Here is a 20,487-nt window from a genome sequence, read left to right as displayed (position 1 = left end):
AACATACTTTGCATTTTGGTTTTCTTCCCCATTTTGGAGTCCACATATTTATATTGAAAACAAAACTCGGACACCTTGGCTGGTACTACCAAATCTTTTTGGATGTCGAGTTACACGATCCACATTCTGGGAAGGTTGTGACTTACCATGCCAATCTCTTTAAGTTTGAATGCTGCCCGAAACAAAATGCGTCTACAAAACCTCTAAAAGCTTGAATTCAACTTAAAATTGTAAAAAAGCCGAGTGATCACCAGTCATGGAGCGCCCGAACAATCATGAGAAATATTTACACACACCTATTTGAAAGTTAGCGAAAAATACATTTTGAAATGTTTTCTGTGACTGCCTCAAAGAGGCACAGACCAAAAAACAGACTTCAACAGTCAGCAATTTAGAGCAAATCTTGCCTAAAACACTTCGGTATTCATAAAAACTCCGAAATTGAAATATTCCTTGATTGAACCAAATGGTCAAGATTTTCTATTCATTTCTTATTTTCATGAACAAGCTCCAGTACTCCGCTTTTTAATTCTTCTACCCAACAGTTCTTTATTTAGTTTTCAAATTTCAACTTTTTTAAGAAAAAATCCCTGACTCTCAAGGCGCTTCCAGTATGACAACGCAGGTATAAAACTCGGTAACTCATATGGAAGTGGAAAAATCATTTGTATTGATGTCGTGTTCCTCAATTTGCCAACACAGTTGAAACATTTGATTTTTTTTTTCAATCTCTAGCACTGAAGGGTACTAAAAATATGATTCTGGGCCAGTGAGTGATGAAACTTTCTCCATGACCTCTGTCAAGGAAAGTATTAGACGCCACTTACACCCACAGACGGAGAACCAATCTGTTTTGACTATAACAATCCTAATCGGAAAATCTGATGGCCGAGACAAGATTTCTCTTTTACACTAGCACACCAAACCCAAAAAGCCTAAAGTACCGTTTTGACTTCGCACTAGTACTTTTTATTATTCTAAAACAATTATGGCGACGTTTTGATTCAATCAAGCAATAACTGCAAATTTGTTGCCGTATTCCGTACGCAAAAGTAAGTCCACCAATTCCAGGTTTTACAATTCCGATATCAAACCAAATTACCAAGGTACAGGCAGCTTGATCGTGCTTAATGTCTGTGCGATTTTATCAAATTATAATTATCGCCACATTTTCGATGTTTTGGGCGGACTACGTTTTTCTTTATTTTTGTATATATGTACTTGATCTGATGCCTAAATGACAGAACTGCTTAGGTTGATGAAGCGTCTCTTATTAAACCAAAGTTAGGAAACAAATGTGATGGGATCCGTTCAAACACATCTTAAACAATGACGGCAAAGAACTTACAATTCAGCAAAATTTGGCATGCAGTCGTTGTCAAAACTTGGTAGATGGCACATTTAGTCTAATGACTGAATTCCCCTCCAGAGCTCTATCAACATAAACGAACAACAAGTAAAAAGGCAATCGAGGTATTCAGACAAAATCCAATCTCGTGATAAGTCTATCGAAAAAATTGGGCTTAAGTTACTCAGTTGTTACTCCGTCACATTCAAATCAATTAATGAAATGCATGCTAAAATAAATGTGTATATCTTCTCTTTTAGTATCTTTGTTCCAAATTGTGAGGTAAAAATCAGTAATAAATTTGTTTAATTCATCTCCTCTGAGTTTCAGCTTCTTGGATCAATAATTTTTTTTCGTAAAATTGCGATCGTATGATGTGAACGTTTTATTTTAGATTTCCGAACGAGCCCTGCATCGGCCAAGCCAGCAAGAACGGAACCTGTTACACGGCCGATGAGTGCACCTCCAAGGGAGGAACCAATGCAGGCACTTGTGCCCAAGGCTATGGAGTCTGCTGTACCTGTAAGCTTATCCTAGTGAAATTAACTTCTCACTTTTTTCTATTTGCAAAAGATCAAAGCTCTCTCTACTCTACGTTTGGGTCTGGAATGGAAAAATATCCCTTTATTTTAGTTACTGAAAGCTGTGGTGCCACCTCTAACGAAAACTGCACCTACTTTGAGTCGTCCGGAGGGGAAATTGGGGCCTGTCAGCTCAAGATTTGTCCTTGTAGTGACAACATCTGCCAGGTAAGAATTGTGCTCTATGAACGAATGGGCCATTGTTGTAGCAATGGAAGTCAGAAAGTTACCACATTAATGGTTATCCGACTTGTGAAATGGCACAAAGACGTACGGTTTTGTAACGGTATAACGTGATTTATTTTAACAGATGAAATTATTAGTATATTGCTTTTCTTGTAACCACATCAAAAAGGGTAAAAAGGCCCTTTTCATGTAACGATAAGGAATGTAATAGTTATTGAATACCTTTGCTCTCATTTGAGAATTCAACTCTTGTGATCTACGTATTTTTGTTACTGACTTACATCAATCACAGTTGTTTCACTCGGCCTGCCATCTGATGATTTTGAGGAAATTTTCTTGCTATTTTATCGCAACCATCATTAATTTAGACCTCACCCTCGGGACTAACTGCTTGTTCTCACATGTTTTTACACAGCTTTTAATGCAGCAAATAATGATTTACGTTAAATAACATGAAGAGGCTAAGACTCGGCTTTTTGAATAAAAAGAGAACGCCTGGCCAAATCACTTTTGTTGTTAGACTCTAAAACGTGTCAAGTGCTGATATTTTCATATCTTTGCTCATCGTCTAGGTCGGGTAAAATCAGAACAGGAGTATATTGTGCAAATGAAACGTCTTATGTTTTAGCTCCGTCTGGATTTCAACCAATTCATGATCACGGGCCCCTCCACGTCCACCGTGATCGTCAGTGCTCATAAGGGAGGCGTGATTGGAGCCCCAGGAGCCACCAAACCCATTTCTTTAGCCTCACGATGTCTGACTGATACCTTCTCCGTTCTCACCCCGTCTGGCCAATCTCCGCCCTCAATCTGCGGCATCAACACGGGCGAACACAGTACGGGAAAAATGCGACTGGAGTGCTCTTGTGTAATACTGATACATTGAGCTTGTTTTCGATTGCAGTGTATGTGGACTCAAGTGCTACCTGCAACGACCTGGTTTTCCAATTGGGGAACACGGTTCAAGGAACGGGCGTCGGACAACGCCAATGGAGCATCAAGGTATTGTGATCGGCCGACTTTGTGCGGGCTATGCATGGACGTATAACGAGACCATTGTGCTCAGCAGACGAGCGATCATTGTTTGTATTTGGGTACTAGGGTCGGAGGGTGTGAGCCTTGCCCTGCCAGCGAAGCTAGCCATCACATCATCCGTCAGTGTTTCCGATAGGCAATGTCAAAGTCCGTAGTAGTTTTGATTTCTACGTTTGTGGTTATCGTCTAAAGATTTCCTTGAGAAAGGTCGGAAAGGAGAATCGAACCAAGGACCCCTCTCATGAGGGGGAACTACGTTATTCACTACGCCATGTCGCTTTCCTAAGCAATCAAACTTAAGACTACTGGACACGATTTCACAACTGATGTGATCCAGCTGGTCGTTTCCTTGTTTGTTTACGTACATGATTGAAATTCTAGGATATATGCTTGTTTGCAAATATTTGATTCATTTTCAAATCAGTTCAGTGTTGCTAAACCTACATGACTTTAACCTCGAACCAATTAAGGTGATATTTTATTATTTTGTTGTTCCACTTGAATTCAAAACCTCAGTTTTGAGTGTTAGTGAACATATGAAAAGGTAAAACCAAGACAAAGAAGCTGTTTTCAATATTTGACGCATTAAAAAGAGGACTGGACATGTTCTTATAGGAAGCCTATTTTCAGGTTCTAGACTCGTGATTTGATATTGATCATTTCAATTTCCTCTCGGGTCACCAGAAAAACCTAAATTCACTCAAACACGTTTTCCACGTAAAGAGTGGTATTTAGTCAAACAAACGGAACGTGCGCGTAAACCCAATATCTACTGTAGAAAAGCATAAACCGCAACAGACTCAAGCCCTTTTTTCACGGAACCCAATTGATTCTGTGAAGTGATGAGACCTGAAGACAACGGATTAATCCCATCAATTTTCAGATCACCCAATACAATTGTGATTATCCCAATTTGGCACCAGATGGCTGCACGCAATACTATTTCGGAGCCAGTATGGACACCGTTCAGACCTACAATTTTGCAGGTGGACAGCATTTGGCCAATCAAGACCAAAACATTTGTATCAGGTAAAACAAACTTGCCTGAAGGCATTCCAGCACCTCCAAAACTAATTTTTTGTCACATTGTCAAAGCTATTCGTCAAGAGTTTGGGATGCGTCTGCTTTAGATGAAACGAGAAAGAGGGAAAAATGGGACAGCTCTTTGGTTGCTTATTTTGAGAAGAAGAAAAAAAATCGCAAAGCAATTACGTAGACGATTGGAACGGAGCATTTTATTTTAGCTTGAAGATTGAACTTGCATCTGGTCAAATATGAAGTTTCCTGAAAGCTAAAAAGTAAATAAAAAATAACGCATCCTAATGACACTGTGGCTCCGGAAAGCTTTAAAAGGGCCCATGCACGTCGAAAGATAAATGCAACAACACAGGTTTTAGTCAACATGGTCTAATTTTGATCAAGCACTTGATTTGCGTTCGTTTCAGGCGTGAACGGGGAAATTGCAGGATCTGTTACGCCACAGTCATGGAATCTGACTTCATGACATCGGGCATGGCCACGAAAATGGCGATTGCAAAGGTACAAAGCTTATCCCCCCCTCATTTGGGAAAACAAGCCAGTACCCAGGATCATTGTTAGGCCAAATACTAATATGCCCCTCTTTTCAGCCATCGTCTTGTTGTGGATATGGAACGGCGGGAACTGGCACCAACTTTGATTGCGTCATCATTCCTGGAGCTTTGAACCCTGCCATGTTGTCCATGCAAGGCATGTTCAGCCAATTCTGTGGACGCTCGGCTGGAATTCAAAACACAATCTCGACTGTCGGCAGCATGATGTCCAAAACCATCTGCAGTAAGTTGATCGCTTTCCAATACCATTCAAGAGAAACACCCATTTGAAGTTGAGGGGGTGAGTTTCCTTTGGGTCAATGGGCTTGTGGTGAACTTCCTCTTTATGACAAGGAAGGCTATTTTAGACAAAACCTTACTCTGACCGTGCTTACTTCAGTGTTTTGGGGAATTAAATGCAAATCAGACGCTCTTCAAGGGCCAAAAACTGCTCATATTATGATCATTCGAGGGTGTTTCATTATTGGAGCAGACAAGACATTTTCCGAATTTTGAAGCCGAAGGTGGTCATTCATTAAGTTTGGAGTGGGGAATAATTTGAAAGGGCCTTCTTTTGACCACATTATTATTCAGTTCCAATTTTCTGAAATCCTGGACTTTTTGTCGTTGATGAAGGAGAACTTGGTCTTTTTCATTGTTTCATTTAGGAGGGGTTTTGTTTGATGCTTATCGGCACGGCTCCCCAAGAACACGCTGAGGTCAAAATTCATTCGGTTGTTTTTTTTGATAACGTTTACAAGTGCAATAGATCTACAAAAAATACCTATTATTAGGACATGGAGACGCGTGTCTCTCAATGTTTTTGGTTATTGATCATTGGATGTTCCCCAACAAGCTTTGGAGTTTTTTCTGCCTTGTAATTTGGGACGTCTTTTCTCTTGAGGCCCTCAGTTGTAAAGGAAAGCCAGGGTATCGAAAAAACATTACATCAATTTTAATCATACACCACCAAAAGTATTTTGTTTGCGTGAGCTCCCATGCCATTTCCCCTTACTCTTAAATAACTAAAAACGGCATCAAACCATTAAAAGTTAGCCAATGCCACCTTCCGTTGAGCGGGTTGTAATTTTTGAAGAAACTTGACAAGAAACGGAAATGGGGGATCGATTGAAATTATATCGAAATAATACCATAGCGAACGATTTCAACAAAGTCAGAATAGGACATGCTTCTTGGATAGCAATATTTCAAGACCACCAAGCATCGATGAATTACTATAATTACCAGTTTAACAGCAATGCAAATGGCGACCGGAACGAATTTATGTGTCAGGGTGTAAAACTTCAAATGAATCCGCTGGGCTCTCCTACCCACAATAATCCAATTTTGGTTAGTCAAGCTGACAACTTTTGGGTGCTTTGTGGTTTCTTTCCAAAGTCCAGGTTCTAGCATATGCCTCTTCAATATTCATAATATGTAGCACGTACCATTGGTTACCCAAATATCTACCTCGTTCTCAGAAACAAAGCATATCAACTGAGAAATGTAAATTGCCGCTAGACTTCAATGGTGCGAGAACTTTAGGGCAAGAGTTCATGCCATATGCCAAAAAAATCTTCAAAGTGCAAGATTCTAGTTTTGGGGAGTGCTTACCGGTATAAGAAAATTCGTCCATTTTGTGTTGGTTACTATGGTGATATGTAGGTTCAATTGGTTGGACTCTTTTTTCCCGTACCGTTACCTTCATTCTCGTCCTTTTCATATCTCCTCATTATTCCTATCTTGCTTGCCATGGCCGGTAGACCCATTCCCAAATCATCCGAATTATATTTAAGTTTCTACTTGCTGTTACAATTATTCCGGTTACGTTAAACATTCTTATGCAATCTATTTAAGAGCCTAAAGGGATTCCTCAAACTTCTAAGATTTTCCGATATTAATGACTCCTGATGCTACAGCCATTTTTTAATTTGTTATTTTTAAAGTTAGACTATCCCTTAAAAGATGGCGACCTATAATCGTCAGTGAGAGTTAATATCATATTACGTCTTTGTTTGAGAGGCCCTTGATGCACTATAACGCAGGATATTGTAGCAGATAAGTTCGAAAAAGAGCAAGAAAATTACTTTGAAGGGCTACTTTAATCTTGATGTGCTTTCTTGCTCTTTCTTTAGCTAGGTTGTTTTTTTACCGTATTTTTAACCTCCGTGCAGAATCAACGTTGCCTGAAGCTATCATGCAACAGACTAAGTAGAGTGGTTAATATCATACTGGTCTTTGAATTTTGCATACGCCTATTCACACAAGAGATTTCGTGTTACCGCAATACCTTTAATTAGCATCTTGCTTCACAGTGTCAATAGTATGACAAGTTATGTATTTCGTCTACTTCTTCACGCTTCAACCATTTATGATTTTCGGTCTAGAAACGGCTTTTAAATGACTGCCTCGCTTAACTTGAATTAGGGTTGATCTGTCATTTCATTCAAAGCATGCCTTGGAGCCTTTTATCAGAGCCAAGCTTACCCAGTCCATGAACCACTGGAATATGGACGGAGATGGTAAGGTTGAAAATTAGCAACTTCAATTCGAGTCAATGAATTAAATTCTTCTTCAAATAAGGATGGCCCCAGATCCCTGCGATTGCGTATTTCAAATGTCAGCTCAATCAAACGACTGGGTCAAAAGTTATGCCCTCTCAAAGTGCAGTACATAACAGAGCACAGAATGAATGACTTAGCCCTCTTCTGGTAATCAATTACCACGAGAGGGCTAGTTCGTTCATTCATTGAAGAGCTTTGTAGTGCCTTTTGAGACGGCATAACTTATGATCCAGTCGCTCGATCAAGCTGAAAATTGAAATGAGTAATTGTTGTAGCCTGGGACCGTTCTCATTTGAAGAAGAACTTAATGCGTTAACTCAATCGCAAAAAGCTAATTCTCAAACCAAGCGTCCCCGTCCATATTCCAGTTGTTCGTGCCCAGTCTTAACAAACATTATATATTCCCAATCATCATACCGGGATTTTGGCATCCTCATCTGTAATCTGTTTGAAATAGTTTCACAACGTGGGATTGGAAGTGAGATTCATTTGAATCGAAATTAACTAAAATTTCTGAATAATAACGTAATTTACAAAAAAAAGAAAAATTAACCATAAGAAGCCACTCATCAGTTTTATATCCATTATCATTTTTAGCCGACCGACAGCCCTTCAATATTCGCTTCTTGTCCGACGCCTTTGAAGGAGACATGGAAATCTTGATGGGGGTGATGTCTGGGTTCAAGTTGACCTATCTTCAAACTTCGAATGGTTGCAATAATTAATCAAACGGCCTGAAAACTGGTCGGAATCGAAAACCAAATCAACTCAATCAATCGCTCAACTGACATCATCTCGTGTTGGTTTCCCTTCTTCCACCATTGGCGATAAATGCTAACATCGAATGCAATCTTCAGTCCCCAATGGGATTGCCTCCAATCCTTTTAGTTGAGGTCATTTTCTCTATTTTATCCACTGGCTACATAAATAAAAAAAACCTGCTCGATACATTTCCCGAATTAAAGTTGCAGTATTTCCCCATTTTTCGAGATTTAAAACAAATACTTACAACCTATAGAAAGCCCTAATGACAGAGAAACGTGCGATAAGTCAAATGAATACCGAAATTCCTCAAAGGATTGTTCTCCGAAGCTTAAATTCATTGAGATACTAGGAAAAACCAAAGAATGTTAGAAGTGTGAACCTTACAACGGTCTCATTCAGTATGTCTAACCTCCAACGTGAAATAGGATGCGGACAAAAGACGCTGACTGCGGAGTCAAAAATGGTCTTGTGCATTGGATACGAAACCCCATTCCATCAAGTTTCTGCATGTTAAAGATTACCAAAAGCTGTTTCATCCTCTTTTGGGATCAAGGCTGTGGTTTTGCAAAGGGTGCGAACTACCGTGGTCAAAAATGTTCCAGGTACTCTTGGAGGTAGGAAGAGAATCAAGTCCATTGAAAAGCAGGTTAATGACCAATATAAGAGATTACGGGTTCTTGAGAAGGCGCCTAGCTCAATCCTCGAGACTTTAACCGAGTTAAGATTAAGAGAGGAGAAGAAATATAATGTGGTTATTAAAAGGCATCCCCGAAACAAAAGAGAAAGGAGACTATATACGAAAGCAGCACGACACTAAAGCAGCACTTTGATTTATCGAGACAACAGTTGCAAAAATTAAATCTGAGGACATTCGTTTTTGGTTCCGTATTGGGCAGATAAATTCAGACAACCGACGAAGAAAGATCCTAGTGGGTTTCCGGGACAACACTAAGAAAGATTAGGTCCTTCAAAATTGTCATGCAATTTCTACCTCAGGGATTATGACAAGGGCCAGCCAAAACTTGCATCCTGTAAATTGTTGCAAAATTTGCCAAAAACTTGCACATCCGAGATTTTCTGCAAATCGATTGCGACTGCAAATTTTGCAATTTTAGCAGCAGTGTTTGATTTTTTTTGCCATTCATCATGCAATTTCAGCCATTTCACCATAACATAACAATATTTGTAAAAATCATGACAATTTTCAAGAATTCTGGTTCATTTTAGGGAAAAATGTGAAATTTTACTTCCAGACTCTTTTTTCAAATCTTTTTGCATAAAAGGTATAAAATGAATTGTCGACATATTACCAACCACCTGCTTATGTATTCCATTCCTGTTAAATAGCTCTTTTATTATTGCAATTTTTTAAGATGTAAATGAAATGACGTTTAGTTCCCCCTCTCGGATGTCTAACATTTCCGGAATTGTTTGTCAAATCACGTGTCCGAATATACCTTGTGTGAATGCACCATAAGAATGGACCTACTTGAAGTAAACTGTGTGAATTTCAGTATCCCTCCTAATGTTAAAGTTGTCCTCAAAAAGGTACTACACCTTTTTAGTTGCGTTACATCCTTCTTTCGAGTTTTGGGTTGTTGCAAAATGTATTTTCGTCAATCGAAAGAGACTAAAGATTTGAAATGTGACATGTTTGGTCTCCTGAATCATACCATTTACTGCTGAATGTTACAAAATAGGAAAATTTTGCCAAAGAAATCAATCCTAAAATTATTTTCGAACTCAGACAATATTGAAATCGCAAACGAAAAGCAGTCTCAGCATACGGTCCTAACCAGTGATATTGATTTCCATTCCGGAAAACGGCTTCATTCGCAGATTTTGACTGCCTCAACCCATGAATTTGTCCGTGGAAACGGATAGTGAATCTAAACTTGTGTCATGAAATATCATACCCTGTTTGACAATCAAGGAACGACAAGCGAGAAACGATCAGAAATAGGAGATCGCCCCCGGTTGTCTGCAAATAATCGTTAGTCACTGAATGAAATCTTGGAGACGATTTTACGTCTTCAAGGGAAAGCTTGAACATTGGAAAGAAAGAAAACTTGCATGTCTGTTCCAATGTGTTTTATCCATAATGGACAAATTATCCATATGACTAATTTCAAGAATCAAATGGACAAAAAGGATGAAAATTGGTCTGCAAGGCAAATTCACAATAGAAATTATACGGTTACTTTTGTTGAGTTTTCCCTTGAAATATTTCCAACCCGGGATAGTTATGTCAGTGCGATGAATCGAATAGGAACAGCCTCGAGTTTGACATTGTTATAAGGCAATTCAATTCACGGGCATGAAGCCAGTGGCCAACGTCAAGATTGGTGATCAAGAGCATTATGGGTCTTCACATTGTCATTCTGTCCGTCTTGATGTGGTATTGTGCCCTCAAATGGTTGAAGTATTACCGCGTGCCCCAGAACTTTCCTCCGGGCCCGCCCAGTGTGCCTTTTTTGGGTGTTTTGCCATTTATGAAGGTAAGCAAGCCAAGGATGTAAAGTTATATATCCAGAAATACTAAAACGACCTTGGTTGGTAGGACAACTTCCGGGATGCTCTTCAGACTTGGCGAAGAGAGTATGGTGAAGTGGTGGGTCTGCAGCTTGGGTCAGAGCTGACGGTCCTGCTTTCGGACTTTGACGAGATCTCCATGGCCTTCAAGGACAAGCGATTCACTGGAAGACCCAAGGCCTTGACTGAGACCATGACGGCCTTTTTTGCGTCTCATCCTGGAGAGAAAAACGGAGGGATCGTGTTTTCCCACGGGGATCAGTGGACCGAACAAAGGCGTTTTGCTCTGAAGACCCTCAGGGATTTTGGGTTCTCCAAAAAAAACATGGAGGATGTCATCATGGACGAGGTGTACAAGATGATAGATATCCTCAAGGACACTGAAGATTCTGTGTCTCTGAACCAAGCCTTGTCCATCGGAGTGGTCAACTCATTGTGGACCATTTTGACGGGTCAGAAACTCAATCATGGAGATAAGACGGTTATGGAGATCATCACGGGCACGGACAACTTCATCCACCAGGAGTCCATGTCTGGACCATTGATGATCTTGCCTTGGTTGCGATTTCTTCCCGGGATCCGGGAGAAGTTCCTGGCTTCGAAAGCTGCTCCACTTTCCATGAGAAGGCTTCAGGTAGGTTTGGCGACTTTGATTGAAAGTGTTAAGAATATTAGAAAAAGTATACTGTCTTTATTCAATGAAGATTGATATTGCAAATACTACACAATTCACTATTCTGGCCGCAATAATTGGAACGCGAAGCTTAGGAAAATGTAAAAAATCTAGCAACCGGGTAAAACATGACATGTGTTGCTCGCGTAATAGGAAAATGATACATGTGCTATTTTCAAAACTTCAGCTAAAATGGATATTCTTTATATGTGTAATTTTGTTGATTAATGTGAAATACTCAATACTGTAACGGTTTCATTTAGATTTCTACCCCTCTAAAAAGTAGTTTGTTGGAACAGATTTGACTTCCAAGTATCTATAGTATCTATGTCAATCTTTCCCCAAAAGTTATGTTTTAAAATTAGGAGAAAGAAACAAATCGTAAATCTTAAACTCAGTATTATTTAGAAAACCCCCAAAATAGGAAATAATCTATCAGCTCATGATATTGGAGATTAATTCCATCATTGTTTACAGAACGAGATGGTGGCAAAGCATGAGCAAGACTCCAATACTAATAACAATGAACCATCCAGAAAAGAGTCGTCAGACTTCATCGATGTCTACTTGGACAAGATCAAGGACACCCGAGACCGCAAGTCCAGCTTCTTTGGCGACCAAGGGCGTCTGAATCTCCAAAGATCCTTGACCGATATTTTCGGGGCCGGAACTAGTTCCGGCAGCTCCATGCTCCTCTTCGCCTTCTTGTACGTCATCAAGTACCCCAAGATCCAGACCAGGGTCCAGAACGAGATCAACAGGACCATTGGAAAGCGAAAGGTCACTCTGGATGACCGGACCCAAATGCACTACACAGATGCTGTCCTTCACGAGGTCATGCGACACTCTTGTTTGGTCTACGCTGTTCCTCATGCCACCACTGAGGACGTCATGGTCCAGGGCTATGATCTTCCCAAAGATACCGTGGTCTATGCCAATGTTTGGCATGTCATGCACAATTCGGATTATTGGCGGGAACCGGCCGTTTTTCATCCGGAACGATTCCTGGATCGGGATGGGAAGTTCCGCAAGGATGAACGATGCATCCCATTTATGTTGGGCAAGAGGTTTTGCATTGGACAAAGTTTAGCGCTTCAACAGCTCTTCTTGTTCTTTGTGACTGTTCTACAGCAGTTTGATTTGGAGACTCCTGCAGGGCCCGAGAAGGTCTCCATTGAGCCGATTGTGGGGTTTGTACATCAATGCCCCAAGTATAATGTGATCATGAACAAACGAACACATTGAGCACAAAGACATGTGTATTTCCGAGGGGTTGTGCGCGGTTATTGAAATTGTTTCGGGATTGGAAAAAAAATGATTCGAGCGGACGTCAAGCGAGACCTCCGGATTCAGGTTGGCGAGATTTCTGCACCATCAGAATTGCGTACCTAGAATTGTCAATCATAATTTAAGATGTAGTTCTTGTAAATTTTGATAAAATATAACAATTATACCTTCTCCGTAAATTTGCTTTAGAAAATAATATGGTGTTTTACACTTCAAGGAAATATACATCGATCATGAAACCACGACGACTAATTTTCTGGATTGTTGGGTCGAGTAAAGCTATGTGATTTAAAAATCTGATGCACAGCACAAAGTGAAACTGAACACAGGCTTAACATTCGTATCAAAGATAAAGGAAGGAAATGAAAGCATTTAGCGAACCAAAACGTAGAATAAATCCTTGAAAAATTCGGGGCTTTTTAAGCAGGAACTCACGAAATAGAAATTACTTCTTTTCAAGTGTGCCCTATAATACAATGACCAAGTGATCAAATATGACAACTAAGCTTTAAAATGAATTATGTAACTCACCACCAGCTCCAAAAGAACCCTAGAATTAGTGGCGCGAGAATCACTTGAAGAAGTGCGGTTCCAATTTGGATCAGGAACGTTTTGGGGCAGTGGTAGTGCAGATGTCTTCCATGACAACACAGATTGCAAAACGCTCCAATTAAGGTACCCAGTCCTGATGAATACAGATCAGAAAAGTCCAATTACGAATTTCATTTAAACTGTGACTGTAGAGTTATTTTTTTTTTGCTTGCTTCTCTACTGTCATGGGGAAAGGGACCCTTGTTGGTCTAAGATGAAAAAGCTACATACTTCTGTAGGTTTATATTCGCATAATGATAATTAATCCACCAACGAATTAGAATTAGCTTGATCCAGTTAACCCTTCGAAAAAGGGTTTGATCAGGAATTTTCATCTAAGTCTTGTCGAAGGCTGGCTCGAGCAATTCAGCGGGGAAAAGCAAAATCTGCGTACTCCCTTCGAACATAAAAGTAGCCACTAGAACAATGAAGGAGCCCCAGCAAAAAAGAAGAAAGACTACAATATTCAAACCATGAACCACCGGAATATAAAAAAAAGCAATTGTTGACCCAAACCCATTTCGACCCAATTTGGAAACGCACAATTTTCTTAGTTCTAATATTCGGAGGAAGTATGTAGACGCTGATCTTGTAACATCCATCAAGAGAATATTGACCAAAATTCCGCATTTATTCAAATCTCAACGGTTAGATGGAACCTCCAACATTAATTTCATGGTGGATATGGAGAAAGAAATTTGAAAAACGCGTAGAAATTTATCAACTGCTTTCTGAGAAGTAGTTAATCAATGGCAATTAAATTGGTTAGAAAGTAATGATTAGTTGTGATTACTTTATTTCCAAACTTGTACAATCACCACTACTTTCCACTGTTATTTAGTGTTTTGAATTACATTTCAGTCACAATTTTACATAACTCTGAGGTTATGCAAGGAAAAGCAACGTGTGACTCTTTTTACTTTTGCCATATTGAAAACCGTTACTACATGCCTGGGCATTTGCATTCGGAAATAGCGGGGCATTTACAGGTTAAGATGGATTATTATTAACATTACCGTCATAATAGTTGAATCCCAATTACCCAGTAGAAATCAAATACATTATATCCTAATGTGTATACAAGTCGTACTGAGGTTGGATTGAGATATCAAAGGGTACGTTTAATCAAGATGAAGTCGGGAAGAAAAGTGGTAGAACGGGTATTGGAAAAAGGACTAGAAATGCCAGTATTGGCATAGAGGGAGTGAGTGAGTTATTAGATACGAGAAAAGATAGATGGCGTTATATCAAGACTTAACAGGTTTGTTCCTAATTTCCCCAAAACACGTATTAAAAGGTATGGCCTGGAATATCGAAGTTTTATATTGATCGAAAATTTCAAGAGTGAATGAAATCAAAGTTAATGCTTTTATTTTGGACACAAGAAATAGGAAGATGACCAGTTTGGGTATTTCCATCGAAACTTGCAAAGACATTTTGACCCTATTGTGCATAGGCAATACGGGACTGTTATTGATTTACTAACGTGTCCAAAGTCTGACTTAAAAAAGAAGAATCACAATCTTAAATCAAATTTAAACGAGGGATGATATTCGCTCTCCAACAGCTCATTCTCCCCCATCTCTAGGAAACATACAATGGGTCTACGTAATCGGTATACCTTGTTTTACTAAAGCCCAAAGGATCTAACCTGGGATCAGATTGAGTAGACCGCAGAAGATGGAGACAGCCATAGGAAGCACTGGACAGTTCTGCGAGAAGATCGACTCATGTTCCCGCGTTGAAATGATCTCCACTTGATGCATGTGACCATCCTCACCCTTTAACATCATATGCTTTCCATCTGGGCACTGAGTAGTCTGGAATGGATTGCCAAGTGGCTCTGGATCACCAAGTTGGGTGGAGAAATAATGTCGTGGCTAATAGTTGAAGCAGGAATTCTTGGGATGAACTTCTCTTTCAATGCGCAGTAAGGACACATTTTGCAAGTGATTTCTTGGTCGGCCATTCAACCAAGTATCTTTACTGTGCATTAAGTTCAACAGGGTACACACAGATTCCTGACTGTTGAATACAAAAGAAGCCTTACATGGATGCACAGGGTTCGTTCCACGTCAAAATGTAAGTGTCTTTTTATGTGCATTTATATTCCTTTGGCCGTAAAATTGGACCAGATTTCGTTGAAAAACAAAAAATGTATATGTGGCGAGTCCAATATATGTTGCATGTTGCAGAAGCACCGTCAATCACGTAAAATTATTATCATGCCACTCACGGTAAAGTATAAGGATGTAAATGTACTTACTTTAAACTAACTGATCGTGTCGAGGAAATGAGCCAAATCTTTTACTTCGTTGGCACTAAAGTCTTATTTTCGAGATATTACATATGTAACAATATCATTTGATTGCTACGAGTACATGACAATGTCCTGAATTCGAGCAGCTTCGGAGGGAATCAACACCCTGCCCTCTCACATGAATGCACTATGAATCAATCAAACACATCATTTATCATTTCTTATCATGGAAAAGAACTTGTTCATTGAAAAAGATGGTCACGTTGGGAGAAAGTAGCTCAAAGTGTTCCACATGAACATTGTAAATGGGTGTGATATCCTTAGTATGAAATTACTATTCAAGCCATATCTCACATGTTTTTTTCTTTAGTTTTCAATGGATCTGTTCATGAATTAATCTACTCGTTTTACGTCCAAGATCGATTTCGGTCAAACGGACGTTTGGAGTCCGATTTTAGTACTTCAGTTGCGTGATTATCCATTTATTCCACTGCGTTAAACGGAACCATCAATGCCATCTTCAACACCATAAGTCATTTAAAAAAGATCACGGGGCTTTTTTAACACCCGCCTTACATGCATCCCATTTTAGACTGGGTTGATGGCATAAGAACGAATTGAGAGTAAGGATAATGAAACTATGTCAGACCAGCATTTGGATGGGTGAAACAAGTCAAGCTTGAATCTCTGTCTGTAAAATGTGACAAGCCCCACCCACCGTCTGTGTGCATTGATTTGGATGAACTTTTTCTCACTTCACAAACTTAGAATTGTGCTATAGTATGTCAAAAATCATTAACTATCACTAAATGAGCAAACCTTTCCAAATACTTCCTTATTAGCAACAATTTAAACAAACCCCTTTTCATAAGCCCACAAGGCTTTTGTGGGTGTCTACCAAGTACACATGTACAAAACTGAAAATCTAATTGTCAACTTCAAACAAAGTCCATAATTACAGGACAAATGATTGGCCATTCTGTTCCATTTTGCCTGTGGCTAGCTTGGCTTTGTTAGATTGTTTTGAAAGCAAGAAAGGTTCAAGACATTTCATAACAAATTTCAGTGTGGTTGAAAAAGAGTACCAATTCATTCATGTCTTCATGACTACAATTTGTAACTTTGTTTTCAATTGAAGGTTATGTTTTTGGCTTGGCACATCTAATCGTGGTAGATGCCGTAAAGGATATCCTTAGTGGCTTATAATTGTGGTAAAGATGGCATCAAAGCTTCCAGCTAACGCAATGTTGAATTTTCATGATCACGCAACTTAAGTGCCAAAATCGGACTCCGAATGTCCGTTTAATCGATCTTGGCCTTACCTCGAGCGTCATGGCCGAAGATCTTCTTTCTTGGTGCCTTTTGGCGTAACCAATACCAAGGTTGTTGGCTCTTCTAGCTGAAGGAGATCCTTGGTTGCTTCCTTGAAGAGAGAATCGCCGATCAAACCCTGGAACCCCTGATTTATTCCCATGATTCTCCATGACGAGCTCCAACACGAGTTCATGTAATCAAGTCTCAAGGGAACAAGTCACGAACAGAGACCTTCGTTGATGTTAAATGTCATCCAAGTTTGGAATAATGTTTGGAATCTCGCTCACAGGGTTTACACGATAAGAGTGGACAACGAAGTTTCGCCACGAATCCATACATGTGCAAATGGATGCAGAAGAGTCCTAATCTAAATGCATGAGCGAAACAAGAACAGCAACAACAACCCCTTGGGACTTTGTCCTTTTGAGCCATGGACGTTGTGAAACTAGAGGTGTGGCCGTTTGCATTACTTAGGCAAATCATTTGAACACGAATTGTGATTACTGATTACTTTTAATTAAGATTATCGAGTTCCTTACGGGAGGTGGACGATCAAAATTGGACTGGACCTCGTTGTGTTTTTTTTTATCGTCAGGGGCAAATAAACACGCTCAACTTTCAACTAGGGGTTCTCAGTTTCAATCTCACATATTTTCACAATTGTGGACGACTCCTACCTTTCTAAGCCCTTTTAACAAAAATGAGATTGAACAAAAGCTGTTCGACGATTCCGACGTATTTGTAAAAGCTGTTAGCAATGTGGCAGGCAAATTGTTACACTTAGAAGAATTTTATTTTGTTTCGTTCTTTGCACCATTTTGCATATTTTGCAATGTTATGACATTTATAAAATTTGATTTAATATAGAATTAAAGTTATCCATAATAACTCATCTATATTTGTTTTGTTTAATGGTACATTCACTTCTTAAGATCGAACCGGTACATATTGAATGCATTAGACTGGCCGTTACTGCACAATCAGTCCTCAAATTTGAAGGAAGTAACTAAATCATGTTTTATCAAAGACTTTCTTGGAGGGAAATCTGAAAGACATTTTCTTTAATTGGAATCAGGGAAAGGTCTCATCAATGGCATATTCGACCATTTTTTGTTTTTGTTGTCGGTAATTAAAAGCAGAATGAAAGCTCGATTGCGTTTCAGGCTTAGGAGTTCAAATACAGCGGGAGAGGAAACGGCTGCTTTCTCATAGACTTTCGGCAAATATCATCGTTTCCGTCGCTGGATTGATGGAGTCGGCCAAGATGCATTCTGGCCAAGCTTGCCGAATGAAGAATCTCTTATCCAGTGCCCAATTTCCTGTCTTCTTGTTTGAGACATGCACGCAATACACCTTGTCTCTTAATGGACTGCTCGGCTATTCCAAGGTCTTTGTGTTAACTGCAAACTGGCCAAACGCTCATTTCTTTTCATGAACGGAAAGCAAAATACCCAGACCTGCTTAGCCAATGTACAATGGACCAGCTCAAGGAAGTTAGTATCCAAGGGCAATTTTCATCCCAGGTTCATTGAGACATCTTTTTCCTCGAAATTTTGTATTTTACATTAATCTTTAGCACGGAAGAAATTTCAAGAAATGTTCGAAGACGTCAAATTTGAAAAGCCAAAATAATCCGGGAAATCAGTTTAGGTACAAGTTGGATCTTTTAATTTCCAGTGACAATGCATGTAAACCGACCGATATTTAGGGTGGATTACTTTGCACCAATTCAATAAATCTCGTAGCACATCAAATCACATCATAAAGCCCCTTGACAGATGGTTTGATGATTTTGGAAAGACTCGAGTCAGATGGTGGTTGGAATTTCTAGTCCCGTGAATTTCAGCAACTCCTGAAAGACTGGAATGTTGAATGACGGTGCTCTACTCCACATTAAGCTCAATCAATGGCTTGGCAAAATCAGCGGTGAAGATGATAAAATACTTGGTTAAAGAAATCAGGGATGAAGGAAACTTGAAACATTCGATAATTTACAAGGGTATTCTTAAAATACGAGATACTCCAGGTGAAAGTGGGTTGAGCCCTCTGAACTCATTTTTGGATGGCAAATGCGATTAGTGATTCCGTTGTTACCGCCAATTTCTATTCTTGATAAAGGAGATGATTTTGCGACGTTCATCTCTTCAGAATTGGACCTAGGCAAGCATCTTTCATTGCTTAAGATTGGGGACCGTTCGAGAGTTCAAGATCATCTACCCTGGTACTGGAGTGGAAAGCTCCCTGAAACCTCACTAGAAGACGTTTCAGTTTTGCGTCACCTCCTAATCGAGTGCTTGAACATGAAGATGAAATTCATGTAGCACTCTCTCAGCGGGAATGTGCCTGATCAGTAGAGCGGGTAAAAACATTTAATTTAAAAAAAAAAGATTTTTTTTTCTTCATATTTTGGCGAAAAGTAGATATTTAGACGTGTTCAATTCCGTGGTGTAACACAATGAGGGCCGCAAGGCCACTCAAGGTGCAGTGAGTAGAGTTGTTCACATCGTACTAGTTTTGTATTTCACATACAACGGTATTTATAAGGGATTGGAGCTAACACAGTAGCTCGAATTAGCATCTCGCTACATCTTCCCCCCAGATCAAAGATCTCACAAAAGGGGACGATTCCCGACGGCATCTCGAAATTCCATGGCATCGCACCATCAAGGTTCCACAGAAGAACCGAATTCACATTCAACCTACGGTCGATTCCTCAAGACCAGCCAAACGTTCCAACGCCCAAAACATCTCGCCATGGAGCGTCCACAGGAGGATCGAATCCACAATCGCTCCCCGATCAACAAAGGCCCAGAATCCGTCCCTCTCTCGCATCTCACGGAAGATGAAGACATAGGTTTGTGATCCGTGGGGTTTCAGACACTGGCGCGATATCCGCACACACCTTGCCTAACCTACTCCCACCACGGAAACACCGCTGCCACCGTGTAACACAATGAGGGCCGCAAGGCCACTCAAGGTGCAGTGAGTAGAGTTGTTCACATCGTACTAGTTTTGTGTTTCACATACAACGGTATTTATAAGGGATTGGAGCTAACACAGTAGCTCGAATTAGCATCTCGCTACAGTGGGTAATATTTTGCACATTTTTATCAAATTTTGGCAATGCAAGGAACCAAACCCGTGAATTAGTAGATTTTTGGTCCAACTCTAAAGTGCTATGGTATCTGATTCAAAAAATTACTGCCTCTAGCAGAAGTATGGCGGGTTCATCGACAGGTATGACCATTGAACCGCATAGGAAGAAGACTAAAAATGAGTTTTTTATGCTTTTTTGCTGCAGCTATGCCATCCATGAACATTACTAACCAGAGTAACTATGATATAGTGACGTGTTTCATAATGATCTGACTGATCTCACAGGATAACGCGCTGTAGGTTAGGCAACAAAATATAGTTTAACCTTCAGAGCTTCACAGCTTTTTTGGAAAATTTCAGAATGCACATGAGTAATTAGGACCATTATTGAACAAAGATAAATATATATTGGTTTAATAACGTCGGGTAATCCCTGAAAACCACTTCAAGTAGCCTTCAAATAAGAAGAAAAGTTGAACATTGATTGATTGGTGCGAAATATATTTGGCAAGTATGATTCACTAGCTTCTTCTTAGGTCAAATCAATCCCATCCTGAGGAAGCTAACAATCTAGTCACACTGGAGTGATATTTTGTTTTCCATACCGAGTACTTGAGTGCGCAAATGAAGCAAAAAATACTGTCAGACCAAAGGCAAAGGCAAATGTGCATTTCTAAAAACAAA

At 39.7% G+C, this 20,487-nt stretch overlaps 3 protein-coding genes across 5 annotated transcripts in view; 2 read left to right on the top strand and 1 right to left on the bottom strand.

Moving 5' to 3' along the window:
* Positions 1-8,199, top strand: part of LOC131892064 (uncharacterized) — a gene marked incomplete in the record, with an annotated part of 46,932 nt that extends 38,733 nt beyond the window's left edge. Inside the window, 3 exon segments of the mRNA XM_059241799.1 lie at positions 4,617-4,689; positions 4,779-4,965; positions 7,883-8,199. Of these exon segments, the coding sequence (XP_059097782.1) occupies positions 4,617-4,689; positions 4,779-4,965; positions 7,883-8,010 (388 nt within the window).
* Positions 8,200-10,356: 2,157 nt separating this feature from the next.
* Positions 10,357-12,500, top strand: LOC131891980 (cytochrome P450 2C15-like). The gene is made up of 3 exons (XM_059241689.1): positions 10,357-10,548; positions 10,611-11,216; positions 11,733-12,500. Exons 1-3 carry the CDS (start codon positions 10,411-10,413, stop codon positions 12,498-12,500), a joined length of 1,512 nt encoding a protein of 503 aa, XP_059097672.1. The 5' UTR covers positions 10,357-10,410.
* LOC131891981 (uncharacterized) lies at positions 12,497-17,331 on the bottom strand. Of its 3 annotated transcripts, XM_059241691.1 has the most exons (5): positions 17,247-17,331; positions 16,716-16,816; positions 14,785-14,953; positions 13,074-13,227; positions 12,497-12,643 (listed from the first exon to the last, which is right to left on the bottom strand). In XM_059241691.1, exons 2-5 carry the CDS (start codon positions 16,725-16,727, stop codon positions 12,586-12,588), a joined length of 393 nt encoding a protein of 130 aa, XP_059097674.1. In that variant the 5' UTR covers positions 16,728-16,816; positions 17,247-17,331; the 3' UTR covers positions 12,497-12,585. The 3 variants fall into 3 exon arrangements, with proteins under 3 accessions (XP_059097674.1, XP_059097673.1, XP_059097676.1); XM_059241690.1 differs by lacking the exon at positions 17,247-17,331 and having other exon boundaries at positions 16,716-17,223; XM_059241693.1 differs by lacking the exons at positions 13,074-13,227; positions 17,247-17,331 and having other exon boundaries at positions 16,716-17,223.
* Between the last annotated feature and the right edge of the window lie 3,156 nt (positions 17,332-20,487).

This window comes from Tigriopus californicus, chromosome 12, assembly GCF_007210705.1.
Source record: "Tigriopus californicus strain San Diego chromosome 12, Tcal_SD_v2.1, whole genome shotgun sequence".
NCBI classification, from domain to species: Eukaryota; Metazoa; Arthropoda; class Copepoda; order Harpacticoida; family Harpacticidae; genus Tigriopus; species Tigriopus californicus.
The sequence above is the reverse complement of the archived record's forward strand: the minus strand, read 5'-3'. Positions and strand labels throughout refer to the sequence as shown.